This window comes from Podarcis raffonei, chromosome 3 (assembly GCF_027172205.1).
Source record: "Podarcis raffonei isolate rPodRaf1 chromosome 3, rPodRaf1.pri, whole genome shotgun sequence".
NCBI lineage: Eukaryota > Metazoa > Chordata > Lepidosauria > Squamata > Lacertidae > Podarcis > Podarcis raffonei.
The window spans coordinates 85,559,479-85,587,398 of record NC_070604.1 but is presented as its reverse complement, the minus strand read 5'-3'; the positions used below and the strand labels follow the sequence as shown (position 1 = coordinate 85,587,398).

At 42.3% G+C, this 27,920-nt stretch overlaps 2 protein-coding genes and 2 long non-coding RNA genes across 7 annotated transcripts in view; 2 read left to right on the top strand and 2 right to left on the bottom strand.

Annotated features, from left to right (window-relative positions):
* Positions 1–85: 85 nt before the first annotated feature.
* LOC128410974 (uncharacterized) lies at positions 86–7,088 on the top strand. The gene is made up of 3 exons (XR_008329656.1): positions 86–745; positions 2,500–2,598; positions 6,964–7,088. It is a non-coding gene; the product is annotated as an uncharacterized LOC128410974 (long non-coding RNA).
* Positions 2,469–19,809, bottom strand: LOC128410973 (uncharacterized). Of its 2 annotated transcripts, none has more exons than XR_008329655.1 (3): positions 19,736–19,809; positions 3,388–3,483; positions 2,469–2,794 (listed from the first exon to the last, which is right to left on the bottom strand). It is a non-coding gene; the product is annotated as an uncharacterized LOC128410973 (long non-coding RNA). The 2 variants fall into 2 exon arrangements; XR_008329654.1 differs by lacking the exon at positions 19,736–19,809 and adding an exon at positions 4,420–5,489.
* MRPS18A (mitochondrial ribosomal protein S18A) overlaps positions 19,721–27,920 on the top strand; it is a 30,923-nt gene continuing 22,723 nt past the window's right edge. Inside the window, exons 1-3 of one of the 3 annotated variants that reach the window (XM_053382871.1) lie at positions 19,721–19,867; positions 22,761–22,792; positions 27,192–27,296. In XM_053382871.1, coding sequence (XP_053238846.1) covers positions 19,729–19,867; positions 22,761–22,792; positions 27,192–27,296 — 276 coding nt within the window. In that variant the 5' untranslated portion in view covers positions 19,721–19,728. The other 2 variants (XM_053382870.1, XM_053382872.1) reach the window with 2 other exon arrangements.
* Positions 20,754–27,920, bottom strand: part of RSPH9 (radial spoke head component 9) — a 49,094-nt gene continuing 41,927 nt past the window's right edge. The window contains exon 5 of the mRNA XM_053382867.1: positions 20,754–21,109. Within this exon, the coding sequence (XP_053238842.1) occupies positions 20,982–21,109 (128 nt within the window). The 3' untranslated portion in view covers positions 20,754–20,981. The remainder of the gene's footprint in view (positions 21,110–27,920) is intronic.

Below are 27,920 nucleotides of genomic sequence, written 5' to 3'. Positions count from 1 at the left end.
ACATGGGGCAAAATAGCCCAAGTTTCTGTGCAGCTGAGACTTTGAAGCCCACAGCTGCTCAATTCCTTGCAAAATCCCATCCATCCTCCCATAGGATTTAGCAAAGGTGCCGCAAGAAGCAGGAAGGCTGAAATTCCACCCACCACTATCCTGGCGCTGTCAGATGATGGTGCCCCTACTCACAGGACACATTGAGTGGTGACTTCTCACTTGTTGAATTCTATTGAATCAGTAAAAGGAGGTGATTTCAAACACCATATTTCCTGCTAGGCGATAAATCAGCCTGCTAGAATACCAAGATCATTGCTTATTCAAGATCAAAATGCCAAACAGCAAAAAAATAAAAATAAAAATCATTCCCTCAGAATAGTTTTTTCTCCTTCTACTTGACATCAGTGTTTGTTGGGTGTGGATAGGCAATGGCATCAAAACAGCACACAAAAACTTGGGGGAAACAATTGCGGAGGAGAGAAATGTAGATATTTGTGGCCATGGAAACAGAATCATCTCTGAGCTTTTTCTGGGAAGGTCCTCAAACCTCACACCCTTCCAGGAGGTCAGATGCAACCAAATAATTCCCTCAGCCATGAGGCAAGCATGTAGGCACAAGGCTGGTGGGAGCTGATAGGGATTCCTGGTTAACCAGAATTTGTTTGAAGCACTGGCTGAACTCTGTGGTCTTAGTTGCTGTCTCAGTCCCTGGAAGCAATTTGTGGTGAGAAGGGAGATGGAGCCTCAAACAAAGGTAAGAAATGTTTCCACACGGCTTCTGTTTTTCTAGGAATGTAGCCACGCCGCCATCAGCTGCTTCTTTTTTAAAACCTTGATTGGTCTCCATCAATTTGAACTAGGGATTTTGTTCAGTTCTCATTTTAAATTGAATGCAGTATTTCTGCAGCATCCACACAACATCATCAGCATTTAAATTCTAGCCTGTATCCCCGCCCCACATTTAATCCAGATTTACGTTTCTCAGGGGAAATCCAAGAACATAAACAATCTTGTTGCCAATTACCCATTGGCAATATCTGAATGGCCCGTTTTCAAGTTCTTTTGCTTTTAGTTTTTTAAACATTCTGTATTGATTTTTCAAACTTAAACAGGAATATTGTTATCGTGTAATTCTGTTTAAGTTTGAAAAATCAAACCTATTTACAATACTTAGCCACCATTCGGTAGCACCCTATGTTTGGCTAAAGTGATATGGTTGTTCTCCCCCCCTCCCCCGACTCTTCTTAGATTCTTACATGCCGGTAGGATCTCTTTCATGGTGTCAGCATTTGTGCAGTGGAATTCTGCACTAACTGCAGTTTCCAGACCAGGCTTGAGGGAAGCCCCACCTAGAGTGCGTTGCAGTCACTGGCGGAGGAAGGGGAGTACGCTGGGTGTGGTCCATCCCGGGTGTCATCCCTGGGGGGGTGACATCTCTGCACCGCCCCCCCGTGATGCTCGTCCCACCCCCCCGGCTAGCTCCGCCTCTGGTTGCAGTAATCCAGTTGAAGTTGAAGCTACCAATGCCTGGACTACTAGGATCAAACTATCTTAGTACAGGAATGGCCACATTTGCCATACCAGCTGAAGCTGGGAAAAGGCACCAAGGCTACCTGAGCCTCAGGTGTATCCAGGATCAGACTGCATACTTTCTCCTTCAGAAGAAGCAAAACCCCATTCAAAGATTTAAATTCTCCCCCCCCCCCAAAAAAAGTTAGATGTTTTACTATGTTTTTATATGTCCTGTAAGCTGCCCAGAGTGGCTGGGAATACACTGGGTAATAATAATAATAATAATAATAATAATAATAATAATAATAATAATAATGATGATGATTCTCTGATGTCTCAAACACACAAACCTGATTCAGCTGTTATAGAGAAACAGAGATCCAGTTTGACCCTAAGTTAGGTTTGTCATATATCAGGAAAATTCCTGACATGTCCTGGTTTTTGGGTGTAAAAATGGCATCGCGGGGGGTGTTGCCGAATTGGCAAAATGTCAGGGAACACCTGGATGTATGGCAATGCGATGGGAAGAACAGCGAAAACAGCTCCAGAAGCTTAAAGTCACTATTTTGGGGGGAGGTCCCCCCCCCCGAAAAAAAGCTCAAGAACTTTGCATGTGTCAGGAATTTTACTTTCTGAAATATGGCAACCCCACCCAAGTAGAAACATCACAAACAAAATGAAGATGCAAACTGAACCTTCTACTACACGGTTTGCATTTGCTAAAGTGTGCATGGAACTATAAAGCTACATATTTGCAAAACTATGGAGAGAGAGAGAGAGAGAGAGAGAGAGAGAGAGAGAGAGAGAAGTGAATATTTTTGTGCTGTGCATGTTTCTGTGTGTATGCATACCCCTTTTGTGCTGTGTGTATGTATGTATATATATATATGCATAATTATATTGTGCATGTGTGTGTTTCTGTTTCTAATAGGCTTTTTGTTTAACCAGAGGAGAGGAAGAGGAAATCCGCATGTAATGAATCTGTTTATTTTATAGAGCTCCCCTAGAGAAGGACGGTGGAGCAAGAGTTATGCAAAGCTCTGGTGGTGGCGAGGCAGCTGCTGGGAAGGGCATATCTGGTTTTCATTTCCATTAGTAAGTGGAAGTGGCTACATAAGGCAAGACCTTGTAAATTCCCTGCTGGGAGAGTAGCCCACTTGTGTGGACCTGTCAGACTTCATCTTGGCCATTAGTTCTGAGCAAATGAGTCTTCTTGCTCTGAGTAATCATAGCTTCATTCTCCTGCATGGTTTGGACCTGTTCCTGGTCACTGCAGCTCGCGCCTTTACATCTGTTCAAAGTAGTTTTAATGTTACTACATAACAAAAATAGTGCAGGAACCACCATTAAGTGATGTTGAGCTCTGTTGGGGACTGAAGCCAAAACCATTAAAAATCTTCTAATTATGCGTTGGGCTTCATGAATGATAATGCTGTACTATCCCTGGCAAACCACAGATATGCCTATACTAGGGCAAAGTTTGCACAAAATGCATATACTATCGAAAATAACACACAAAATGCATTACATTATTCATTTTCACTGTTTTCTATGGACCTTGATCATAGCTAAAAAGGAGCAGTGATTTGGAGCCCCTGGTAGTTATGTTACTAGCACTGTGCTTCATCTCCCCCCCTCAAAAAAAAAAATCCCCTACAAGATTACAGAAATTATTTCCCCTCAAATTAGTGGAAGAAACAAAGGATGTCTCCTGAAACATAAAAGCCAAGAATGCATTGGCATAAAATTTGAAAATAGGACGTGGTGCTCAAAGCAGGTAGCCTTGTCCCAAATTCTGGAGGAGAAATCTGTGTCCTTTTTCTCACAAGACAAATGAGGACCTCACAAGTTCTGCTGAGCCAGCATGTTCTCAAATACACTCACATGTCAAAGCTGCTAGTCTCAAAGGAAGTTTGATGAGGGGAAATCCATACAAAGTTCTCAAATGTAAGGAGCAGATTTTGGCTGCAAACCTCTTTCCTAGTGAAGTGTTTAGGAAGAAAGTATTCAACTGAAACAGGAACTTGTGTTTTAAAACATGATGAACAGCACAATCCATTGCATGTATATTCAGTAAGTATGATTAAGCTAAATGGGGCTTATTACTAGGTAAGTGTGCACAGGATTGCAGTCTAAGAGATTTCACAAGGCTCTACCGTTCCTTGAAAAGAATCCAGGAAAGTATATATTAGGGTTTTTTTGTATATATGTGCTAAATGGTTCAGAGTCTACAGAGGAGGGTGTTAACTTCCTTTCATGGAAACAATTTCAAGTAACACTAGAGACAAAGAATAGATTTTAAATGGTCCAACGGGATATTTAATTGTATAGAATATAAATGCCAGGCTGCCTGTGCCATCCCACATCATAGGAATCTTTGCACTTTCCAATGAGCTGGAGCAAAGCATAGGCTTCTCCTATCAGAGATGAGGGGATCAACAGCCAAGTTTTTTTTAAGTCTCAACATCACTAACTTTAAAAGTTGCCACTCTGTCTGGCTCTCCCTTCCTTGATCTCCCAAATAATCAACACCATTCTGTTTTGCTTTGCTTTTTTAAAAAAATTAAAATTAAATTTTACTGTAAGGGTTCTGCCAAAATTTTGTAAAGGATTCCACCACTATAAAAACTTTGAGAACCACTGCATTGGTCCTTGAGTAAACTCAGGCCATTATTCAGTTCCTTATCTGCTGTACAGAAGTGATAATATTTTATCTCGCAGAGTTGTTGCAAAAGATTACATAAATTGATGGTCCAAGTCTACAGAAACAGATCCTTACAAACCATCATTAGCAAAAAATATTGAGAAGGTTAAGTAGGACTTTACAAACTGTATTTCATCAATCCATATGGTAGCTTATCGTGCCATTTTACGAATGGGGAACTAAGGCTGAGAGAAAGTGAGGTTAAGTCAGACCTTTTGGCATTTGTTCCTCCAGCTCCTTTGCCATGGAATACATATTTTCTGCAGCTTCTTCCCCGTCCTAGGCCTACTCTTCCCAATGCTTTTTGGTGCTAGGAATGCTTGCAGAAAAAAACTGCTTTCTGAAAGAACTTTCCTTTCCTAAAACCATTTCATCTCTGTTGTTAATGATACAGATGCTAGAAGGACCCTCAAGAGAAAAGGCCACTGCTAAAACACCACTTTCAAACTCTTCAAGCATTTCTTTACAACCACTTCACTTCTAGCTTTTGTTTAGAATCTCAGTGACACGAACACAAAAAACCGAGTGGCCACCAAGAGTCTAAGTCTCAGACATATGTTCTTGCCCCCATTTCACAAGCCATGCACGAACACAGACCAAGCTCATAATAATAATAAACTATGACGGCTGTGCATCTCTCCACCTACGTAAGCTTCAGCATCATGCTGATAGAGCCGCCCAGAGGTTGTTTATCTAACCTGTCCTCTTTTAAGAAAACTTTCCCAAGCTTGTTACTCTCTACTATGGCCAATTAACTTAGGAAAAAGCAGAAGAAATAAACAGTTATCAGACTGTTGCATTTGAGGGCCCCTGCGGACGTACTTTTTATCGAGCATTCATCATGGTCTGTGCTCACGTAATCAGGGCGGTTATTTGCAATCACAATTCCAACACCGTTGGCACGTGCAAAAGTTTTTGGTTGATCATAATACTTTGTTTGCCATAGGTGCATGTCCTGCAGGAAAACTGTAACTTTTCATACCACTAATGTCCCAGGGGGTGGGGAGTGTTGTCCCACTTCTGCCATGCACAAGAGTAGCCCTCCAGATGGCAATAATATGGTTACACTGGGGACTTCAGGGGATAAGCTCAGGGTCTCAGAACCTGGAGCAGACAGTCCTTTAGATGCCCTGATCCAAAATCATTTATAAGCTTTAAAAGTTAATGATCAGCACTTTGAACTATGCCCAGAAATGAACCAGAAGTCATTGTGGCTCTTTTAATGAGACTTGCAAGCTTCCAAGGTCTAGTTCATATCAGCTTTCTGACTGCCACAGTATGGGCCTGCCACACCTCAGAAGTAGCTGCACATAGAGCACACTGCAGTCATCCAGTCTTGATGTAACTAAGACATGTGTAGCCCCAACCAGACTGGACCACTCCAGGAATAGACACGCTGATGTACCAGCCTAAGCTGGGCAAAGTCACTCCTAGCCACCACCTAAGCATCAAGGAACGAGGAGGCAGGATCCAGGAATACCTCACAAGTGCAAACCTGAGTCTTCAAGGAAGCGTTACCCCGTCCAAGATGGGTTGGTTTCCTCTTTCCATATCAGCAGTCCTGACATTTGGGCACTTTCAGACAACCTGTTTATTGAGCATTCATCCTAGTTTGTTTCTGATGTTGGACAGCATTGCACCAAGAAAAGGCCGGTATGTGATTGAATCCTACTGTAAAATAGTAATAGTCTAGCAGCCCCCATTGTCTTCTCTGGGTTAAATTTCAATTTATTAACATCCATCCAGTACATTACTACTTTCAGACAATGGCTCAGAACGTTTACATGAACCAGATACCCTATGCCAGAGAAAGCAGGAAGAGTGGAAATGAGAAATGAGTTAGACAGGTGTAAAATGAGATAAATTGTGGTGGAGCTGTCCCCCAAGACTTAGAACCAGCAATAAACTTTGCCAGGGGTGTCCAAGATCTGGGTTAAAAGATGACTAACCTTCCCTAGGATAGTCAATATTTCAAACATATTCTCATGAAACTTTGCTGGGAGATTAAACCCACCTGACTAAAAGGCGTATGATTTCTTGAGCAGAGAAGAACCAAAGAGTGCTGTATTTCACAGCAGTTCCCACCTCTCACAGGCCACAGGTCTCTGAGTAATGAAAATGTCTCCATCGCAGTATCAACAAACATTCATTGGGAAATGTGTAATGCAGAGCAAAGGGTACACACATTGATTAGAAATGAAGTAAACTGGCTTGGATGACATAACTGTCAACATGAACCTTCACCTAAAATTTCTAATCCAACCAATTTGAATCTTTGTTTAAATCTCACATCCACCCATTAAGATTTTATAAAATCAAAAACATCAATATTTTTCTTCCGATTTTCTCTTTACTCAGTGCTTTATCCTTCCAGAGGTCACCCAAAAGTCACCTGCTCTGGCCAATTTAGAAGGATCAGAATAACATTGGGGAATTAATATCGGATCTTTTCCAAGCTGGCAACTATCAGTAACTGCCTGAAAACTTGAATCAAGCTCTGTAAAGTGTGCAAAGGGAAAGCTTGGAGAAAACATCAGTAAAAAGAAGTGCAATCGGTGAAGACACCCAAAACAGTGAAGCTAAAATTGTACATTGATTTCAGAAACTGGAGAGAGATCCATTTGGCCTGTTTTTGTTATTCTACCCAGCATATTTGCCTGAGTGGTGCCAGCTCCGTTACTCAGTTTGCCAAATAATGTATACTGATTTTCTTTTTTCAAAGAAACTAATAAATAAAATACTGTTGCTTCTTCCAGGCTTGAAAGGAAGGGAGAAGAAATTGATAGTTCATTAGCAAGACAAGATAGCGAACAGAGAAAAGGGAGAACGCAAATTCTATTGGGCTTGTCCATAAGCCACACACAAAGCACAAAGAATTGGATAGCAGTCATAAGAAGGCCTAAAGAAGATCATCATGATGGTACTCAATGAAAAGGGGGGGGGCAGAGAGGGTCAGATTGGTCTTCCGGGCTACAACGGCGGAAGTTGGGATAAGGGAAAGTCATACCCTGAGCAATCGTAGTCCAGGGAGGAAGCTTGTTGGAGGAACTGCAGAGCTTCCCTAAGCCTCCTTTGTGAAGCATGACTGAGAGAAGGCTGATTCCTTACCCAGCTCCTTAAGGAAATGGTACTTCTTGAATCCAGTCCCTATCTGTGGGGAAATGGCTTTCTGAGCTCACTTTCCCCAGGGAGCTTTCCCAAACTGTCTCCAACTAAGAATTAGTCTAAGAATTAGTTCCCATGGTAACGTATCACCTATATTTCCTCAGGTGAAGACGTGCTGAGCCAGACCTGTCCTCAGGTTTCAGGCCCATTTTCCCTCTCTTGCCCACTCACACCAAGAATTCAATATTTTTAAATGCCTGTTTTCAACTGTCATTTACTGATACTTTTAATGTTGGGTTTCTGTAAACCACTTATTCTGACACTTACTACAAGCCATATATAATTGTTAAATAAGCAGATAAAAATAAGAAAATTTCCCAATGCTTAGTGGCAATCTTCATTTGAATGTCAATTTTTTTCCTTTTCCCTCCTTCCAAATATTCTGTTTTCATAGAGGAAGTACAGTTGAGGAACCAAGTTTTGTTGGCTGAAGGGATAGTGGTGAAGAATAGTGCTGAGGGGCTGCAAATGCCAGTCGTTCTGGGCTTGCATGTGAATGTAGGCATAGGGCTATGTCCTCTTGAGGAAAATGTGCTGCTACACAGTGAGAAGGAAATGAGATTTGTAGTAAGGCAGAAACTGTTGGAGGGAAGGGGGAGGTAGTGGGAGGTTTCAGAGAGTTAAGGAATGTCTCGAAATAAAGGCAAGTACTAGCACAGTTGCTTTCTATTTAGGAGCAAATATCAGATATATTTAACTGCAGGATACTCTTGTTAGCTATCTGGCGTACCAAGTACACAAATAATTGCAATGCCAAAAATCATAATTTCAAAGATAGCTGCCAAAAAGCAAAAGAACTGAAAACTGAACCATTCCTGCCACCGCCCCACCCCACCCAAGTGGCCAGCACAATAGCATTAAATCTGCACCAGTAAATGAGGTAAGCACAAAAGGAATAAGCAGAGGAAAGTGCAAAATAAGGAAGGTATACCTAATATACAGTGGTACCTCGAGTTACATACGCTTCAGGTTACAGACGCCCCTAACCCAGAAATAATACCCTGGGTTAAGAACTTTGCTTCAGGATGAGAACAGAAATCGTGCTCTAGCGGCGCAGTGGCAGCAGGAGGCCCCATTAGCTAAAGTGGTGCTTCAGGTTAAGAACAGTTTCAGGTTAAGAACGAATTAAGTACTTAACCCAAGGTACAACTGTATGCACAATCCATAAATTAATAGTTTGTGGGAAATGTGAATAAATGAAACGACGTAACAACGGTTATTTTATTTGATATTTGTGAACTTCATTTAAAGTGTCCAATTATTTTGGTTTAAGTTGCTGTTTGTTTTAACACCTCTTTCACAATACAAAGGAAAGGACATGTGCTAGCCCCCGAGGGAAGGAACTGTTTAATTTTGGATTTCTTTGCTTTCAAATGTTTGCTTTCTTAACCTTATTCTTTAAATCTTCACTTACTTTTCCTTTATTGAACAAACGTTGTAGTAGAATAAATCATTTTAGAGTAGAATGTTGTTGCAAAATACATTTCAATTAATTTCCCCACTGGATTTGACTTGTTTACACTTAGCCTGAAGGAAATCTAATAAAATTATGACTTGGTTGTTTCACTGTCCACTGGGAAAACCAAGAAACCTTGGCGATATAAACATGTTGTTTTCAAGTCCACTTTTTCATCTTGAGGCCAGTTCCCCCTTTTCCCTATTCAGTGTGCCATCATCCTCTGTTGTTCATATTTTCCCACCGTTATGCCTTTTTGTGGGCTTTAAGGCCTTATCCTAAATCGAAGTGGCAGCAAAGATTCCCATTATATATTCTAAATGCATCATTTCCAGGAGAATGTTCTAATGGTCCATCCGGGCAAAACTACATATGCTGATTCCACCATGTGCCTTTAAATGCTGGCTGTTGCTTCACCTTTGCGAAGCAGGATCAGGAAGGCACAATTTCGAGCAAGAGGCAGGAAGCAGGAGGAGGGAACTCCCCTCTCCCAGCACTTTCCTCATCCAACTTTACCCTCATTGCACAAGCTGCATTTTCCCAGCAAGGGTTCAAGATCCATGCTTACAAAGGAAATATACCCGAGTGGGTGAGCCTACTCCCATTCTGATAACATAATCTGATGACAATGAAATGTCATCAAGAACTCTACCTCCAAATCAGAATTCAAGGGTAATCTCCCAGATTGCATGCTGCTGACCACAGAGGAGCAATCATTTTTTATGGGCATCACCAACCACCCGCCTCGCACACATGCACACACCTCCTCTGGCACACACAGAGGACTTGGGGAAGTGAGAGGAGGTCTCCCACATTGCACTGGTCTTGGAGGAGGCAGGAGCAGCCGGGATGTCTCTGTTTCTGCCTGCTCCACCCCTTAAAAGGGCAGAAGACATCAGCCCCCAAGTTCCCTAGCATGCAGAGGATTCAGGGGGAGGTCTCATATTGTGGTGGGCTGTGCAACAGATGTCAGCTCTTTCAGACGTCTTCTGAAAACTGTATACTTTAGACAGGGCTTCACAATAGGAATTTCTCTTTTACGCAACCAGTATTTCCTGATTTTTTGAATTATGTTTTAATGGATGCCTTTTTTATTATATTTTGTATGATGTGTCCCGCCTTTATATGCTATTACTAAAGTGTGGATTATAAATATTCCAGTAAGTAAAGAGACAGGTGGAAACACACCTCCGAAGCTCAGCAGGAATTGAGAGATCCCCACCTATCCCCCAAGTTCACGCCAGAGAACTCAAAAGGGACCTATTCTGCCTGTCCTAAAGGTGTGCATGAGACCTGCAAATTCTCTGCAATTTGCAAAATCGTAAAGGAAGTGGGGATCTGCGTGCTGCTCAGTATTCTTGTCAGGGCAGGGCTTCTTGATAGAAGCAGCTGCCACTGGCAATCAGGTTTGTCAAGGCTTTTCAAAGCAGGGAATAGAGTTTGTGCCAGAAAGTTGGTTTAGGATTATAGCCTATGTCCTCCAGTTTCATTTTGTGAGAGGCTGTAGATCTAACTATAATGTGGGTGGTTTTTTCACCCCAAGGTATCTCCCAGTGCCACAAAGAATTAATAGTTATGACTTCAAAAATGTAGACTATAATAATCCAGCAGCCAACTTGCTGCTGAAATTTCCTGAAGTTTCTTAAATCTGGGAGGACTGTTTAATAAAAATAGCACTGAGTCTGACCTGCAGTGCCCCCTCTGGAAAGAAGAAGAAAATGTCCTGTGGGGAGCAAACCTGAATAGGGCATTACTGTGTGGGAACTGGATGACCTAATAGGTTTTTCCATCTCCTTTTTCTAATTCTTTAATTAGGAATTGTCTAAAACGCTACCAGCCCACCAATGAAATAGATCTGCAGTTTGGATGGAGGTACCCTGCAAGGCAGACACATGCCATTCATTAGCATTGGCAGGCCATGGACAGGGAGGGGAATGGGAGCCTGAACATTTCCTCTGTGACTGGAAGCAGGCAGGCATAGCATGAAGTGACGAACAAGGAAAAGAGTAAGTCAGATGGAGAGAAAGCCCCTTTTCTTGAATATTCAAATCACAGTAATAATCGCTCCACTTTCCTTCTTCCAAAACAGGAGTCTGCCTACTCTATAATACGGGGGGGGGGAGGGGCGTATTGCAAGCAAGCAGTGGCGTAGCGTGGGTTGTCAGCACCCGGGGCAAGGCAAGTAATTTGCGCCCCCTAACCCGTGGATTTTAGCACTCGAGTCTCTTCCACTAGATTTCTCCCAGGCCTCTGGTTAAGTGGGAGGGTTACTGTTTTTGTTTGATACTATGTTATGTATTTTTGTGTTCTTATATTGTAAGCTGCCCCTGTGATCCTCAGAGGAAGGGCAGCATAAAAATTAAATAAATTTTAAAATTGAGACAAACATTACAGAACAATTTCATAGTAACACAGCAAGAATTTCATAACATAGTGTATGTTATAGTAAAACAGTAACATAGTCTTCTTCACAGATACTTTGTGTCTTAAGACAGGAGTGGTAGGTTATGAATCTGTTCAAATCTCACTAGGTGAACTCTCTCCCCGCCACCAGCCTCCAGCTTTACTTACCTTTGCTGGGCTGTGTGCAAGCCACACATTAAAAGGCATGACTTCCCCCAAAGTATCCTGAGAGCTGCAGTTTTCTAAGGATGTTATGAATTACCAGGATACTTTAAGGAAGTCAGGTGCTTTTACTATCCCTTCAGGATTGGCATGAGATTAGTGGTTGGGGCCGAAATTGCGTGCGACCAACCCCACAACCTTGCATGCGCACACACTGGCAAATATCCCTCCTCAACTGATCCAGGCAGACCAGCTGTAATCTGCTTATTAGCCCCACTGTACACACCAAAAGAGCAATCAGATGAAGGAAAGAAAGCTATTTGTATCCCGATCTAGGCACCTCAGCACGTCTGCTTTATTTTTTATCATTTTTATTTGTTGCCCTCGTTGCCAAAATGAACGAGGTCTTGGGCTGCAGAACAATGTGCTAATTAGTCTTCCAAGGTTGCTTAAAGATGTGAATGTGAATGTGAACTAAACAATGTGAATGAATGCAGGAAAGCACTATACAAAGTTCAGTACAGTGGTGCTTCAGGTTAAGTTCAGTACAGTGGTGCTTCAGTGGTTCAGTAAAGTGGTGCTTCAGGTTAAGAACGGACCTCCAGAACGAATTAAGTACGTAACCAGAGGTACCACTGTATTATTATTATGCATTGAAATTTCAAGTCACAGGGAGGCCACCTGTGGCAAAACTTTGATTGGTAATACATTTGGGACAGACCTAAGAAAATGTTTCTTCACATAGGGTGTAATCAAGGAACCACATGTACACCACCCTGTGTTCCATTATGGAAGAAAGGTGCTTAATACAGTGGTACCTCTGGTTGCGAACGGGATCCATTTTGGAGCCCCGTTCGCAACATGAGCAGAACGCATACCACATCTGCACGTCTGTGTGTGCCGCGATTCGCTGCTTCTGCGCATGACATCATTTTGAGTGTCTGCGCATGCGTGAGCGGCAAAACCCGAAAGTAACCCTTTCCAGTACTTCCGGGTCTCCGCGGGACGCAACCTGAAAAGATGTAACCTGAACCGATCGTAACAAGAGGTATGACTGTAGAATAAAAAATAAATATGTGGTTATGATGACCACAGGCTAAGATGTCTTTAAAAGCTGATTAGGGCTAAATGGGATCCTCAAGATTTCATGCCACTAAATAGTTACGAGGGGAGGCTGGCAACAGCCAGGGAGAGTGATCACCTTCATAGGCCTGCCTGTAGGCCTATTAGATGCACCTGTCTGCAGGAAAGCTGGCCTAGATAGGCCTTTCGTCTGATCCAACAGGTTTCTTCTTACCTCCTTAATTTCTACTGAAATTCTCCAAGTCACTGTCTTTCAACCTAATGTGCCTCAGAAGGTTGTTTTGCAGATAAAATGGGGAATGGAGAACCCTGTACACCACCTTTGAGTTCCTTGGAAGGAAAAAGTTGGAGGGGAAGGAAAGAAAGAAAGAAAGAAAGAAAGAGAAAGAAAGAACATTTTACCAGTGGCGCAGTGACAAAATTCATTCTACATCTACTTCCTTTGAAACCGTTGCTTCGTGTGTTATGAAATATAATACACAGACGAAAGAGATTGCTGTATAAATACGATTTACTAAAGAGAAAATAATCCCCTTTTTAAAAATATATTTTTTTAAAGGTGGGGGGGATGGAGAGAAACCTACAGCTGTTTAGAATAGGATCTATAATTCAAAAAAGGAAATCTTTTTACAGTTATCATGACTGCAGCTAAAGAGGAAGCACAACCCAAATACAGAATTACTACTATGATTATCATTATCATTATTTATACCCTGCCCATCTGGCTAGGTTTCCCCAGCCAGGGCAAAGGAAAGTATGTTCGTGGGAAGGTGCTAGGCAAGATTTGAATGCAAAAAAAGATATTCCCAAACAACAAGATGAGATTGTCGTCATTGGGGGGGGCGGGGGGGTTGAGATTCCTGTGTCCTTAAACACACCAGAAAATCAACAGGTACAAATTTCACATGGGGCAGATGGGTGGGAGGGGCCGGAATAGGGTGCAAAACACTTCCAGCGGTTGAATTCCTGCCCTGTTCGGAAACTCCCACCCAACCTTGTAAGCAAACGGATGGCCAGCCAGGGAAAGTACGCGGAGAGGCTGCAAAGTGGAGCAGAAGCAGGAGCAGAAAGGAAGAGAAATTCGCCAAGCAAGGCGGAAAGAGATGAAAAGGGGCGACGACCGAGAACGCGGTGGGTCACGCGCGTGGAGCGTTGCACAAGCAAGGGAACCATGGCGTTGCGCAAGAGCGGCCCTCCTTAGCCCGGACACTACCTGCCCGCCTACCCGCCCGCGAGCGCGCCCCCTACCCTTCAGCTGGCCGACAACGGCCCAGGCGAAGGCCCGGTTCTGTCACGGGCGGAGCAGCCCGCCCCGGCGTTCAAAAACAGCAGCGGCACGAGCCCCGCCCACAAAAGTCGCTTGAAACTCCCCGATCCCTCCCATCACGTGCCGCGACTTACCCAATAGGAACGAAATTTCTGCTTTGGAACGCTCTTCATTCAAGCCCCACCCCTCTCATGGCAACTGCTTCTGCTCCAGATTGGCGGTGGGCAGAGCTTGAGGGGGCCTGGGCTTTGCGCCCGGCTCTGAGAGAGAGTGAGTGAGCCAGGTAGGGGCAGAGAGCTGTGAGTGCGAGCGCGCCCCCCCAGATGTTGCGCCCGGTGCGGCCGGCCCCCCCCTGCACCCCCCACGCTACGCCACTGCAAGCAAGTGCTGCCTGTTTCCTTCAAGACACAGCCCCTATTTCCAAAGTTTCAGTTTCAGTTTGGCTTATAAAGCTAAAAATTGACCATCGTATATCAAGTGTCACATGAACCATGGTCAACGCTCACGTTGAAATATCGTATTCTGCAATGGTCCAAGGGCCTCACTGCCCTTCTTACATTTGAAACCATTCTTTTGTGTGGATGTATCAAAAGTTATTCTATTTTTAATGAGAGGGTGTCTTCCCTTTTTCTCTCTCTCCATCTCTCATATTCTCTTTATTCTCTTTTACTTTAAATTTGTTATTTAAAAATCAATAATAAAAATTCCCTTATGTCAAACTTTGCATGTCCAAAGTGTAAAAGTGAGTGTAGTCATTTTTGAAATACACTTTTTGGGGGGCGGGGCGGTTACAAATACTCTTTGGCAGCACATAATCGCAGCAGCGAACCCCCAAGAGCGGCCAGCAAAAAAAGAGCAAAAAAGGCCTTGGTGGATACAAAAACTATTTTGGCATCACAGTGGGGAACCTATGGGAGCAAACAAGAAAAAATGTATTTTTTTTGAAACTTTTTTTAAAATTGGGGTGCTCTTGAGGTTCTACAAAAAAACCTTTTGACATCATAGCATCACTTCAAGGGAAACAAAGGATTTGCTAAAAAATAATTTTAAAAATTAATTATTTTGAGAAATGACACATTTTGGAGGGGTCCTGGGGAAACACCACAAGACCTATGGGGGGTCATATGTGGCCCATGGAACAAGGGTTGGCCACCCCTTCTGTAGAGAGATGAACACTCTTTTCTTGCAACATACAAGTAGTTTCTATCATTATTTTTCTCCCCTTTCTCCTTCAACGAAAAACTTTCGGACCAAATCTTATAATCTTTCCAAATACAGAAGAACAGGGAAGAATCAAAGCTATGGTTAGCCTGCAAAAAATATTAAGGCCTTCTATCCAAGCTGGCACACAGTTTGTAGCCTTGGGATTGAATTAGCTACACTTAGCAATCACGACAGAAAATGCTGTCTGATCAGATAAGGAAAGAAAACATGAGAAACAAATGTTCAGGCTGTTCTCTGATTCCAATTTGCTTTGAGAACAGTTAATTTGCATTAAATCAGGTGGCATTACATGAGGTATGGATCTAGATTAATTAATGCATCTTTAGGAGGGAAATGTTATGTATAAAAGAAAAGAAATTACATTTTTGCATAGACTAGCCTGACAGGTCGCCACTTGCCTGGTCACTTCTGGAAAGTATGAATTGCCACTAGATGCCATTAAATGAAGAAGATTGGTGCTACTTTTTGGATTTGACCACAGGCCAATTTAGTTTATTGTCCTTTCTCCAAAGTGTCCAGCATACTTCAGAGGAAACATTACATTGCTCGAGTATTTGTAATATATGGACCTACCTTTGGTCCAAAGTCCTTCATGCTGGCTCACTAACAAGAGTTTAAACAATCTAGATTATTTCATTTCAGTGGATTGGTCATACTTAATGACAGAATAACTGCAGCTAAATAAAAACATTTAGCAACGTAGGTAATTTAGATAGTAGGTGATTGTGAGGAGCTGGAAGGAAAGGAATGCACTGACATTTTGGTTGTGGACAGAAAGCTGAAAACTGTCCAACAGTCAGATGGCATTTTCTGGTGTGTACATTTATCCCACATTTCCGTTTCATAAACTGGTTTCTGTATTGTTTTAAAAACCTGTTTAACTGGGGCAAAAGGAACATGCGTTCAAATGGAGCATGAAGCCTCTTCTCAAACAGGCTTTTAGCTATGTCAAAAACTGCTTTTTGTCTTCCTGTCTCTGCCAGTCCACTGAGATAAAGATGCATTTGCCTTCCATTCAAATATTTAATTTCATGATTTTCTGAGATGAAGGCTAGACCCTGAATAGCCATTTTAATACTTCACACAGATAACATTTTTTAAGTACAGCAGTACCTTGGGTTACAAACACTTCGGGTTACAAACACTTCGGGTTACAAACTCCACTAACCCGGAAGTAGTACCTCGGGTTGAGAACTTTGCCCCAGGATGAGAACAGAAATCGTGCGCCAACAGCGCGCCGGCAGCAGTAAGCCCCATTAGCAAAAGTGCACCTAAGGTTAAGAACGGTTTCGGGTTAAGAACGGACCTCTGGAACGAATTGAGTCTGTAACCTGACTCAAACTGTATTACAAAAGACAAAATAGAAGCAATGATCTATTAGGACCCAGATGCACTTCTAGTAGATGCATGGGGCAGTGTGTGTGTGTCCAGTACTGATCTGCTTGTCTCCTATGAGCTGATGCTCCTCCTGTTGGAAAAGGTGGAGAGGTCCACTTTTCAGGACTAGTGTCATACAGCTGAGGTAGGGGTTGGGGGGAAAGAAGGAAGTCACAGCATGGCACGGATGGGCTAAGTAGGGTGGATCCTGCAGCTGTGCTGAGGTCAGGTGCTCTTCACAGCCTCCTGTCTTCCACTCACAGCTGCCATGACAGCTACAGCTGCATGCCTCACCAACTCCGCAGCAGGAAGGGGTCAAACTTGTCTGCACCATCCAGAGCAATCTCACTGCAGTTGGTGAGCAGCAGCAGCAAACCTGCTTCACTGCAGGCCCCTTTCTCAACAAGGATGGCAGCAGTGGAAGATGCCACTACTGCCACTGCAGCAGCCACAGCAGTGGCACTTCCCTGTGCTACAGAGTTGCAACATCTACACTTCGGAACTTCCTGCCTATTGACATCAGGTCAGCACCTCTGTATTCTTTTTGGCGCCTGCTCGGAACATTTTTGTTTAGGCAAGGTGGCGCTGTGGTCTAAACCACTGAGCCTCTTGGGCTTGCCGATCAGAAGGTCGGTGGTTTGAATCCCCGCGACAGGGTGAGCTCCCATTGCTCGGTCCCTGCTCCTGCCAACCTAGCAGTTCGAAAGCACGCCAAAAGTGCAAGTAGATATATAGGTACTGCTCCGGTGGGAAGGTAAACGGCGTTTCCGTGCACTGCTCTGGTTTCGCCAGAAGCAGCTTAGTCATGCTGGCCACATGACCCGGAAAAACTGTCTGCCTACAAACACCAGCTCCCTCGGCCTTTAAAAGCAAGATGAACTCCACAACCCCAGAGTCGTCTGCGACTGGACTTAACTGTCAGGGGTCCTTTACCTTTACCTTTTATAGAGACATGTATTAATCTCTTTTTAGTTTACTGCTGATTTTGTTTTAAAATGTTCTTCATTATTTGTTTTTAACTGTTTTCCTGACAATTTAATGTTTCTTGTAAACTGCATGGAGGTTATGTTACAATCAAGTGGTGTATACATTTTGCTAAATAAATATGTATGTTCCAAGTAACAGCCTGTAAAAGGTTAGTGGTTGACAGTTCAATGAACTGTGTATTTGTATATGAATTTATGACAGTTCAGGGAACTCTGTATGAGTTCAATGGGACTTACTTCCTGCACTTAAGAGAAATTACACCGCAGCCTAAAAGGGTAAATGCCACAAGGTTGTTGCGGTAACGTCCGTGCAACATGAAACAAGTTCACTTGAGATACTTCATTCACAAATGGCAATTTGCACTCGTATTTTTCTACAAGGTTAGCTATTTCAGAGTGTCATTTCTTATGTGATTCATTAATTTATGAATCACTTCCCATAAAACACCCCAGGATGATTTACAATAAAATCATCTGCAATGAAAATATTTTTAAAAATACAATAAAGAAAAAAGGCTGGGATATATATATATATATATTTTTATAAAATTTTTATTGGTTTTTCAACATATAATATAAAACAATACAGAAGACAAACACAAACAAACAAACATATAAACATGTATAATTTCATAAATTTTTTCATGTACCCAATTTCAGCGACTTCCCCATGCCTCCCTTTTCTGCATCCCTGTTTTGAACTTTTTTTCAGCAACCCCTGGTCCCAAAAGGCTGGGATATAAATCTTCTTAAAAGTCTTGTTGGAAGAGGAAGGTCTTCAGTGAGCACCAAAAAGATAAAAGAGACAGCATCTGTCTGATGTGCAGCAAGAGGGAGTCCCAAAGGGCAGGTGCCCCCACACTGAAGGCCTGATTTGTACATCATAGAGCTCTTGTTGTGGCAATACCTGTAGGAAGCTCAGTTGGATATACAATGGCTGAAACAATATTTTAGGTATTCTGTTCCCAAATTGCCCAGGGCTTTGCACACCACTACCAATCCCCTGAATGCAGCTAAGTAGCTAACCAGCACCACTCAAATTCTTTTAGCAGAGGCTGGCATTGTACCCCAGTAAAACTAGTGATTAAGCAAAGGGAAGGCGCCTATATCTCATCCTCCCAATACTTTAGGGTACTGAAAAAGATTTGTACAATATTATTATTAATTACCCACTCTTCATCCTACAGTGCCAGGATGGGTTGTTGTTGTTGTTGCTGCTGCTGTTGCTGTTGTTGGTATTTTCCCTACTCTTCATCCTATAGTGCCAGGATGGGTTAGTAGTAGTATTAATTGCCCACTCTTCATCCTACAGTGCCAGGATGGGTGGTGGTTGTTGTTGTTGTTTACCCACTCTTCATTCTAAAGTGCCAGGATGGGTTATGAGCATGATGATGATGATTAATTACCCACTCTTCATCCTACAGTCCCAGGGCAGATTAAAGCATTGTTGTTGTTTAGTCATGTCCGACTCTTCGTGACCCCATGGACCAGAGCACGCTAGGCACTCCTGTCTTCCACTGCCTCCTGCAGCTTGCTCAAACTCATGTTCGTAGCTTCAAGAACACTGTCCAACCATCTCGTCCTCTGTCGTCCCCTTCTCCTTGTGCCCTCCATCTTTTCCAACATCAGGGTCTTTTCCAGGGAGTCTTCTCTTCTCATGAGGTGGCCAAAGTATTGGAGCCTCAGCTTCAGGATCTGTCCTTCCAGTGAGAACTGAGGGCTGATTTCCTTAAGAATGGATAGGTTTGATCTTCTTGCAGTCCATGGGACTCTCAAGAGTCTCCTCCAGTACCATAATTCAAAAGCATCAATCCTTCGGCGATCAGCCTTCTTTATGGTCCAGCTCTCAAAGTGGCTTGAATAACTCAGAGAAACTATGAGCTACGCCTTGCAGGGCCACCCAAGACGGACAGGGCATAGTGGAGAGTTTTGACCAACCGTGATCCTCCTGGAGTAGGAACCGGCAAGCCACTCCAGTATCCCTGCCAAGAAGACTCCATGGACAAAGACAACAGGCATATTAAAGCATTAGAATCCAGTATTAAAAACAGCTTATATAGCTCAGTGTATAAAATGACCTTTTAAAAAAAAAGCGAAAGAAAAATGCGCTTTGGTAACCTAAATTACAGCTGACAATGTTGGGTTTTTTCATTTATTACTAAAAGGAAAAAGGGGAAATGAAGTTTCAAATCTGCCATAACAACCAATAACAAGCGTGTGCCAGGCGTGGCCCAAGCACATCCCATCCTCGCGCCCCCGTCCGCCCCCCCCCCATCCCTGCTTTGGATACCAAAATGGCGGCACTTCAACGCCTTTCGCTTTTTCCCGCCACAGGAGGCGGGGCGGGCGAGGAAGAAAGCGGCTTCCCCCCCGCGCGCGCGCGTTCTCGCGCCAGCCAATGAAACCTGGAAGCGGAAGCCGTCGGAGGGCTGCCAAGATGGCTGCGTCCATGTCGCTGCTCTCCGGCTGCAGGCGGCTGGTGTCTGGGTTCTTGTGGGGGGGCTGGGCTCGCGCCCCGTCTCGCGGATTGAGGCAGGGTGAGTGCCAACGGCTCCTGCTCTCTCTCTCCCGGCTGCAGCGGGGAGGGGAGCCGAGGGGCTGAGGTAGGGAAACGGCGAGAGAGGCGCCTTCCCGTCAGCTCCTGGATGGCCGGAGCCGGCTCGTTTTCCGGTAATCGCCGAGGAGGGGAAGAATAAACAACTTGAGCCGTGGTGTTTCCCCCCTCCCCATCCCTCTCGCTCAAGTCGGGGCTACGAGGCCGGCTGGAAGTATAATAACACGACAATAATAAAGGACTGTTACTTGGTTAGTCATCCTTTCGGAGGAGGTGGCCACGGTCCCTTGCCAGGTAACAGGCGCTAAGGCTTGAAAGGGCAGCTCCTTCAGGCAAGCCTCCTTTGGACGTGGAAGGGGCAGAGTGAGGATCCACCTGTACCGTGCCGCTCTGTGCATGTTTGTTTGGAAGTAAGCCCCGCTTAAGTTCATAGAGTAAGAGTTGGAAGAGGGACCACGAGGGTCATCTAGTCCACCCCCCTGCAATGCATGAATCTTGCCCAACCTGGGGCTCGAACCCGCAACCCTGAGCTTAAGGGTCTAATGATCTGGGTCTTACTCCCAGGTGGGTGCATTAGATGGCAGCTTTAGTCAAGCATCCTGTTTTTAATTTATCAACTCGGAATCCTTTCAGAGACCCAAAATTATAGTTTGCTGTTCAGAATTCTTATGTCCTGCACCCCTCATCTTTATCACAAGCACCAGTGACCCCAGGTAGATCATTTGTTAGTCTAGTGTTTCCCCTTTTTGTATCATTTTCTGCTCTTTGCTTTGGGGGGTTGGGAAAACCATTATTCTTCACTCCAGGTTTCATTTCAGGCTTATTCACCAGTTATGCCAAATACAGGTACAAACTGTCTACACATCTACAGGTATTTGTGTGAAAAAAATGTACACTTGTTGATTTCTATAGTTCAGCTATTGTGTATGCAAGACTGTATGCTTCTTGTATACAGATTGCATATTTGTTGATTGTAGTGTGTATAGTATAATCCTCTCTGCCTAGGATGAGACAGAGGCAAGGGAGTCCCATTCTTCGCTGCTATGGGGCAGTTGCTGATGGTGCAATCAGAACTCTGTCTCTAGTTGGGGCAACAGCTAAACAGAAGCAAAATAATCCTTCTCCAGCACATGGTATCTCTCAGGAACTTGTTGGTTGCAGCAGGAACTATTACTATGTTGCACTGAGCAACACTGAATTCTTGTGTTCAAGAGTGCCAAGAGTCCTGTAAAAGAATAAAAGGCATATGAGAATTCTGTCACTTCTGTTAATCCTGGTTACCTGGTAGTAGTGTTTTCTAGCCTTGAATGAGAAATTTAGAGCCAGAGGTATGGCGGATTTGAGGGTGGGCTCCAGCATTTATTTTTATGGTGGGTCTATAAATGTAATGTAATACAAAACTGTCTGTTTGGTTAAAAGTGTACACCTTTTCTTTAATAAAAAGAAAATAAAACAAGTGAGATAAAAGCAGCCTTGACCCTTACTTTTTGGCAATTAGCCTGGAAAAGTTGAAAGAATAATGAACTTGTTTTTCCCCCTGGTTAATAAGCAACCACACCTGCCAGATGATCTGGGAATCTCAAAAGCAAGACTTAAAGGCAATAGCTCTCCCACCACCAGAATTATTTGTCCCAGCTTCTGGTATTCAGTTGATTATTGCCTCTAAACCTGGAGGTTCTGTTTTAATATTGTGGCTATACTTAAAACCTGCATGACAAGCAACAGATTCCAAAAGGCCCTGAACAACCCAGCACTGTGAGGATGCAGTGGTTATGGAAAAGAGCTGTTGCATTGCTGACATCACATCTACCATGCAGGCTCAAAAATGAGCACTCCATTAGTGTTCAGTCAGATTCCCAGTGAATCTCTTCCTGCTTGCACTATAGATACCTTCCTATTTGATTCAGTGTCCTCAACTCCCCAGAACCTTAACAAGTTGACATGGATCTGCTCAGCAGAAAATGGCACTTACCGTAGGTGTGATTGTGTCAGCTCCTGGCCCAAGTCATCTCCACTTTCCACAGAGTGACCAAAGCATTGACAGGAAAGTCAGTTATGCCAACAGAAAATACAGAAGCATCCTTGAGAATTATGTTTATTTCATTAACCTTTTGGAGTGGGTCACCAACTCCCTCATCCCTGCAGAGGGGAGTAGCTACTGTGAGTGAACCTTGATAGGAAGTGGTCCAAGCAAGACCAGGAAAGTTAGAATAAAAAGGTTAGGAAAAGCTAGGATATCTAGCAGTCAAGAGCACATGAACCATATTCGAAAAAGGCTCCAACTCTAGTATTAGGTTGCTTTTAGCTTCCTTGTCAGGGAGTATTTAGGGAGTTATGCAGTAAAAGGTCCTCTGAAAGGAAGAGGTAAGGCCCTCTGATATTCGAGAGAGCACAAATACTAATGCTATCTCTGTGGCCCAAAGCCTTACAGAGGGACAACAGGGCTAGGCTGCTTTTTGCCATAAGCAGTTCTGAAATGGTTCCTGGTGAGAAGTTATAATGCATATGAAAATGTTATTTCAATAATCTGTAAAACAAGGCAGAATAATCCCTCAATACAGGCTAGCGTTATTTTTTATTGCACCATCCTTAAGAGTTAATAAGGTTTTCTGTAGTTTTTGTGAGCAGTATTAGGGAGGTGATTTTATGACGGCAGACAGTAAAAACAATTACTTCATGTCATCTGTCTCTACCTGCACTAAGTGAAATACCTCTATCTCAGTTTTAGTGAAATGCTTATTTGCTGTCAGTGTCATAGCAGTTTTTTAACAGCATTCCTCTCAGTGTTTCATAGGCACAATTTCTGTACTGAACAAGAATGCATATAATTGTATTTGAATGAATCTGACATCCTGTCTTTTTTTCTGTACCTGCAGTTGTAGAAACTACTGAAGGAAACACCACTATTGTAAGTACAATAACTGACTTATTTTCTAAGTCTCAGATCCTTGTCTTTGTAACGCAGCAACTGTGTTTGTGCAGAAAAATGCAATTGAATAATTTCCATCATGTAACCAATGTAAGTTTAGGCCTCTTTTCTTGAATACAGTGATTCTCCTGAAGAGAGTAAACAGGTGACCTTTTCATCTCCTGAACCCTATTCAAAATTTTCTAGTGCCCATTGCATCAGTGAAAGAAATTTGTGAGAAATTAGAGGTGTATGCAGAGGTTAGGAATGCCTGCAGTTATGCATACTCAAAAGAGCCCAAAGTTACCATAACAGTACGTGGAAGCTGCTGCTTCAGCTTTTGACTTCATGGTGCAGGAAGAAGTCATGCCGCAGTGGCTCCCACACCATGAAGTAATATGAAAAGGGTTTAAGAAATTTCTCCATTCATTGATATTTTTGAAACTTTTCTTTTTATTCTGAATGGAAATTAAGCACTCACAATATAGTGTCTATATGTGCCCATATAAGTCTTACTGTGCTTTAATTTATTGGAATTTCCTTTTATTTTTTTCCCCCAAAGAGACAAGTAGCACCCGACTTGAATATCAACCAAATGTGCTATGAATAAAAGCCAAAAAGTAGGAGTTTAGTTTAATAAGCACAGTGGCATCAAATTTTTAATTCTGAAAGCTATATGAGACTATAAATATGGTATTCACTAGGCTGAGCCTTACTGCTTAATAAACACTGTCTTGGAAGAGTGAACAAGTGTGTTAGAAGGCCTACCATAGTGACTATTAGTAGGAGAAATATTAATAACAAAAGCAACAGCCTTGTACCCAGCATTGCTCAGGAATTGTAACAAACGAACAAACAAATTAGTGTAGCTTTGAAAGTTTTAGTCCATTATCTTGATTCAAAATGGCATTCAGTTGTATCCAAACATAGGTGAAAACCTGCTTCTTGATTTCAGGAACCTTAATGCAAAAATTAGTTACAATACCTTCAGAGGTGTACAAATGCATAGCAAACAAATAGACAACTTTCCAAAATATGTAGTAGATTATCAAGTTGTATTTTACTTCTCCCCAAAAATGTGCCCAAAGCTCAAAAATGACTTACGTACTAGTGCTGTGGCCTCTCTTCCTAGTCGCCTCTTCTATTTCATTTCTTCATCTGGTCTCACCCCAGATCTCCTTCCAAAAGTTAAATACCAGGTTATCCCTACAGTGATTATATTGCCCAAAGTATGTTATCTCTATAGATTATTTTTACTCGTCTGGCAGTATTTATTATCCGGTTGGAATTTGAATGGTCGACCAGATGTTTGTCATGATTAGGCTCCAAGAAAGCAATGGAATGGAGCTTGGTTTGGTTCCATTGCTTTCAAGGGACTAAGTCAGAACAAATGTTTGCTGAATTGTGGCTTTTATTATTAAATATAAAGATACTAATAGGAGAATACAGGCTTCTAGCGTTAGCATACCACAGCCTTGAGAGTTCTTTAGGTATCAGGAAAACCTCCTTTTATTTTCCCAGACACTTACAGATTTTTAAATCTCAGTCTGCTGCTTTTCAATAGTGTTTTGATTTTTTTTAATGCTGATTTGTACTTTAGGTTTTTATTGATTCTTTTCTACAAATCACAGAATCTTTTTCTGGTGAAGGGCAATGTATAAAATTCTTAACAAGTAAATTGGTGGAGGAATGCTAGTTGAACTTGGAAATTTTAGGTTAATCCTAGCCCATGAGAATTCCTCAAAGAAGTGAAAGTGGGAGGAATAACTTATGAAACTCTGTCTGTGGTAATACAGCCAAGAAAAACCTAATCATTAGCTTTCCAGAATATCTTTGTAAGTTACAAGCAGAAATTAGACAGCCTTAAGTATATTGTATACTTTGAGGTTTTGGGTGGGAGACATTCCCCTACATTCTCTGTCAGTAAACAGAAGGAATGAATTTCCCCACTTGAGGTGCACTTGGGGGAAAACACATCTTAAAATGTTTATGATATTATGATAATACTGCTTCATATGCTGACATCATTCCTGGATATAGGGAGGTTTTCTAACAGAGACATCTTCTCTGGGAAGAAACGGAGACCTCACAGCGCTACAGAATAAAAATGCATCATGTGGTGCTTTGGGTGTTGGATTTTTGCTTAAAATGCAATGTTCTCTGCAAGCAAAGGTTATTTTGGGAGAAGGCAAGCAAAAACACTCTAGATATGAAGAATTCCCAAGACTGCTGTAGTTGATAGACCATCAATATTCAGTACTGAATGGTGAAGATTTCCCTAGCATCCTCAAGAATAATGAGGGATAGTTCACTGAAAATCCCCATCTGTGCTTTGATGAAGGGTGAATGTTCTCATGGGGAAAAGAATACTCTGCGATGTTAAAGATGTAGCACAGATGAAATTAAATATGCTTAAAAAGTGAGGTCATTCGTTTGATTTTAATTTTCTCTTGATTTTATAAGTGTGATCTGAATATGCTTTCTGGAACATTTTGCTTTTCTCTTTAGCATCATAAATGTCTGGTTGGGGAAATAAATAAAGCCAAAATCTTGGGGGAGAAAGGTGCATGTACCTCTAGCCAGCACTTAGTGAAGCTCTGTGAAGATACTCATGGTGGGGGCATGAACATTAGCTTTGATCTTTGGGCCTTTCCAGAATAACTCATGTTACATTTTGAGTGGTGTAATAAAACATTTTGCTATCTGAATTGTTAGGCTGTTTTTGAGCCAGGTGATGTTAATATACATCTTTAATATACTTCTTGTGTACTACTAACCATGTTAAATCAATTTGGTGTACTTGTGACCCAGCTATATTCATTTCAAAATAATAAGTTACAGTAAAAGGATACAGGTTTTAACATCTCCAAAAAAGAATTATTCTGTTCCTTCACCATAAATGATTTCAAGATGGCCATCCTTCTATAGAAGAGTGAATTTGTTTGAGTATTGTTGATTCCCAAACTATGTACTTTTTTTTGCTTTAGATTTATCATTACAAAAAAGGACAGTTAACACGAGGAAATATTCCAAAAGGTGCTGTTGAAGACTTGCTCTGGTGTCACAGGTTTCAAGCTTTACAGTTCTCATTCAGAGAGACTCTGGAAAGAGTTGCAAATGGAAAATATTGAGATGTAAAGCTCAACTGTCAGGCTACTTTCTAAAAGCCAATTTTTAAAGCGTCTTCTGATATTTCTTTTGCCATAGATTGATGCAGCTCTCTGAATCGTTTCACATAATATACATGCTGCTCTTCAAATCTATGTAGATTTCTGTTGCGTGAATAATGATCTTATAGGAAAAACATTTAGTCGTGTTCCTTCCCTGACTGAAGGAGGAACGTCTCTTCTGCCTCCCCCCGCCCCAAATCACAACTATGTGAAACAAATAGCATATACCATTTAGTTCTTTTACTGGTTGAGAATACTACCTTAAATAGTGAATATGAATAATGGCTTTATATCATAGCATGTAAACATCAATAGTAAAGCCTGAACATTTACAAAATTGGCCATTTGGAATATGTATAGCCTGCCCAAGTTTGTAGCTGTCAGGCCTACTGCATCTAAATCGAATTTTCTTCAGGATAGTTTTAAGTTGATGAGTTCTGACTGAAGCTGTATATTTAAAAAAGAACTCCCTGGTTCTGGCTGTATCAAATGAGAGAGGTCTGGGGTTGGTTTGTTTTTAAAAGCTTGTCGTGGTCTGCTTAAAGAAAAGGAATACATGAGCTGCTTGGCAGGAAATGCTTCTTGTCAGATAGGCTAAGTTGTTAAATACTTCCCCAAGGGAAATGCTATCAATTTCATCAGTTTGAGCAATTTAAAGCTAAATTCAGACTACACTTTAGGAAAGTGTGCTGTGGAGAGCCACCCCAGTTTTCATAAACATTCCTGCAGTTTTGACCAATGGAAGAAGTGTCTCTGTCCTGCTGCCGATTTTTTAAAAAGAGTCTACTTAAGAGCCCATGTTTGCTGATATCGTCAAAGCGGCAATTTCAAAAGTATGTCTTATTATTCATGGCCAGGGAGGTGCAGTTTGTGTCTTTTAGAGGGAGCTATGCCCATTTATGAATTTATTGCTACACAGTAAATTGGAATCTTCCTTGTAAGTAGTTGACTAATATTCTTGAGTTTGTTGACATTTGCAAAAGTGCTGAAATCTCGTGTGTGTGTGTGTGCGTGCGTGCGTGCTTAAACTGCACTCTCTGCTGCGTTTGTCATCAAGTCCATTCTTTGTCGTATTCTGGATTGCCAGTAGCTAATACCAGTTAACCCTTTCCTTAAGTTTCCTTAAGGTTTTTTTTTGGGGGGGTACACTTGTTGGAAATTAAGCAGTACAATATATATTGGAAGTCTGAAATCTAAATCTTCCCCTCCATCTGCCCTCTCTTTCCTAGATTGAAGGTAAAATGCTGGAAGTTGAGGAAGCCCCGACTCCTCCAAATCCTTCTGGTCAATGTCCTATCTGTCGCTGGAACCTAAAGCACAAGTATTCTTACGAGGTGAGTACAGCTTCAGGACCTGTAGTGTATTTTCAAGGCTTAAAAATTGCATGTAGCTACCAGATACTACTATATGTTACTCTCTCAACTCTCCTGTTTCTTAGCAGAATAAATTACTCTTCAGAGTGGTTCAGAGGTTACAGGCTCCTGAGGGACTTTTCCTGGACCCTTTGGAGGCCCACTATGACATATTTCTTGAGACAATTTGAGGGTGAAATTGCTTGGCTCAGTAGCAGCCTTGATGCCATAGTTAGTGTAGAACTGTGAGATGTCCAACACCACGTCTAGCCAAGTTTTATGAGATCAGTTTCAGTTGATGTGGCCTGAGAGTGTTGACAAGGTACTTAGAGCTGTTTGTCCAACCACATGTTCTCTCAATCCCTGGTTGTTCATGTTTAATAAAATCTATGTGGCAAGGCATGACTGGGTGGGTCCAAGTATGATGAATGCGATGTTACACAGTGGTGGTGCCTGCTGGCTTGAAAGAGGTGGTGGAACACTTGCTCATTTATTTATTTTTTAACACCCCGGACTCCCTCATTTAGGATAGTTAACTGACCAGTTGCTTTTCTTGGGAAGTTGTGTGAGAGGGACATGGCAGAGCAGCTGCGGGCATTCTGGATG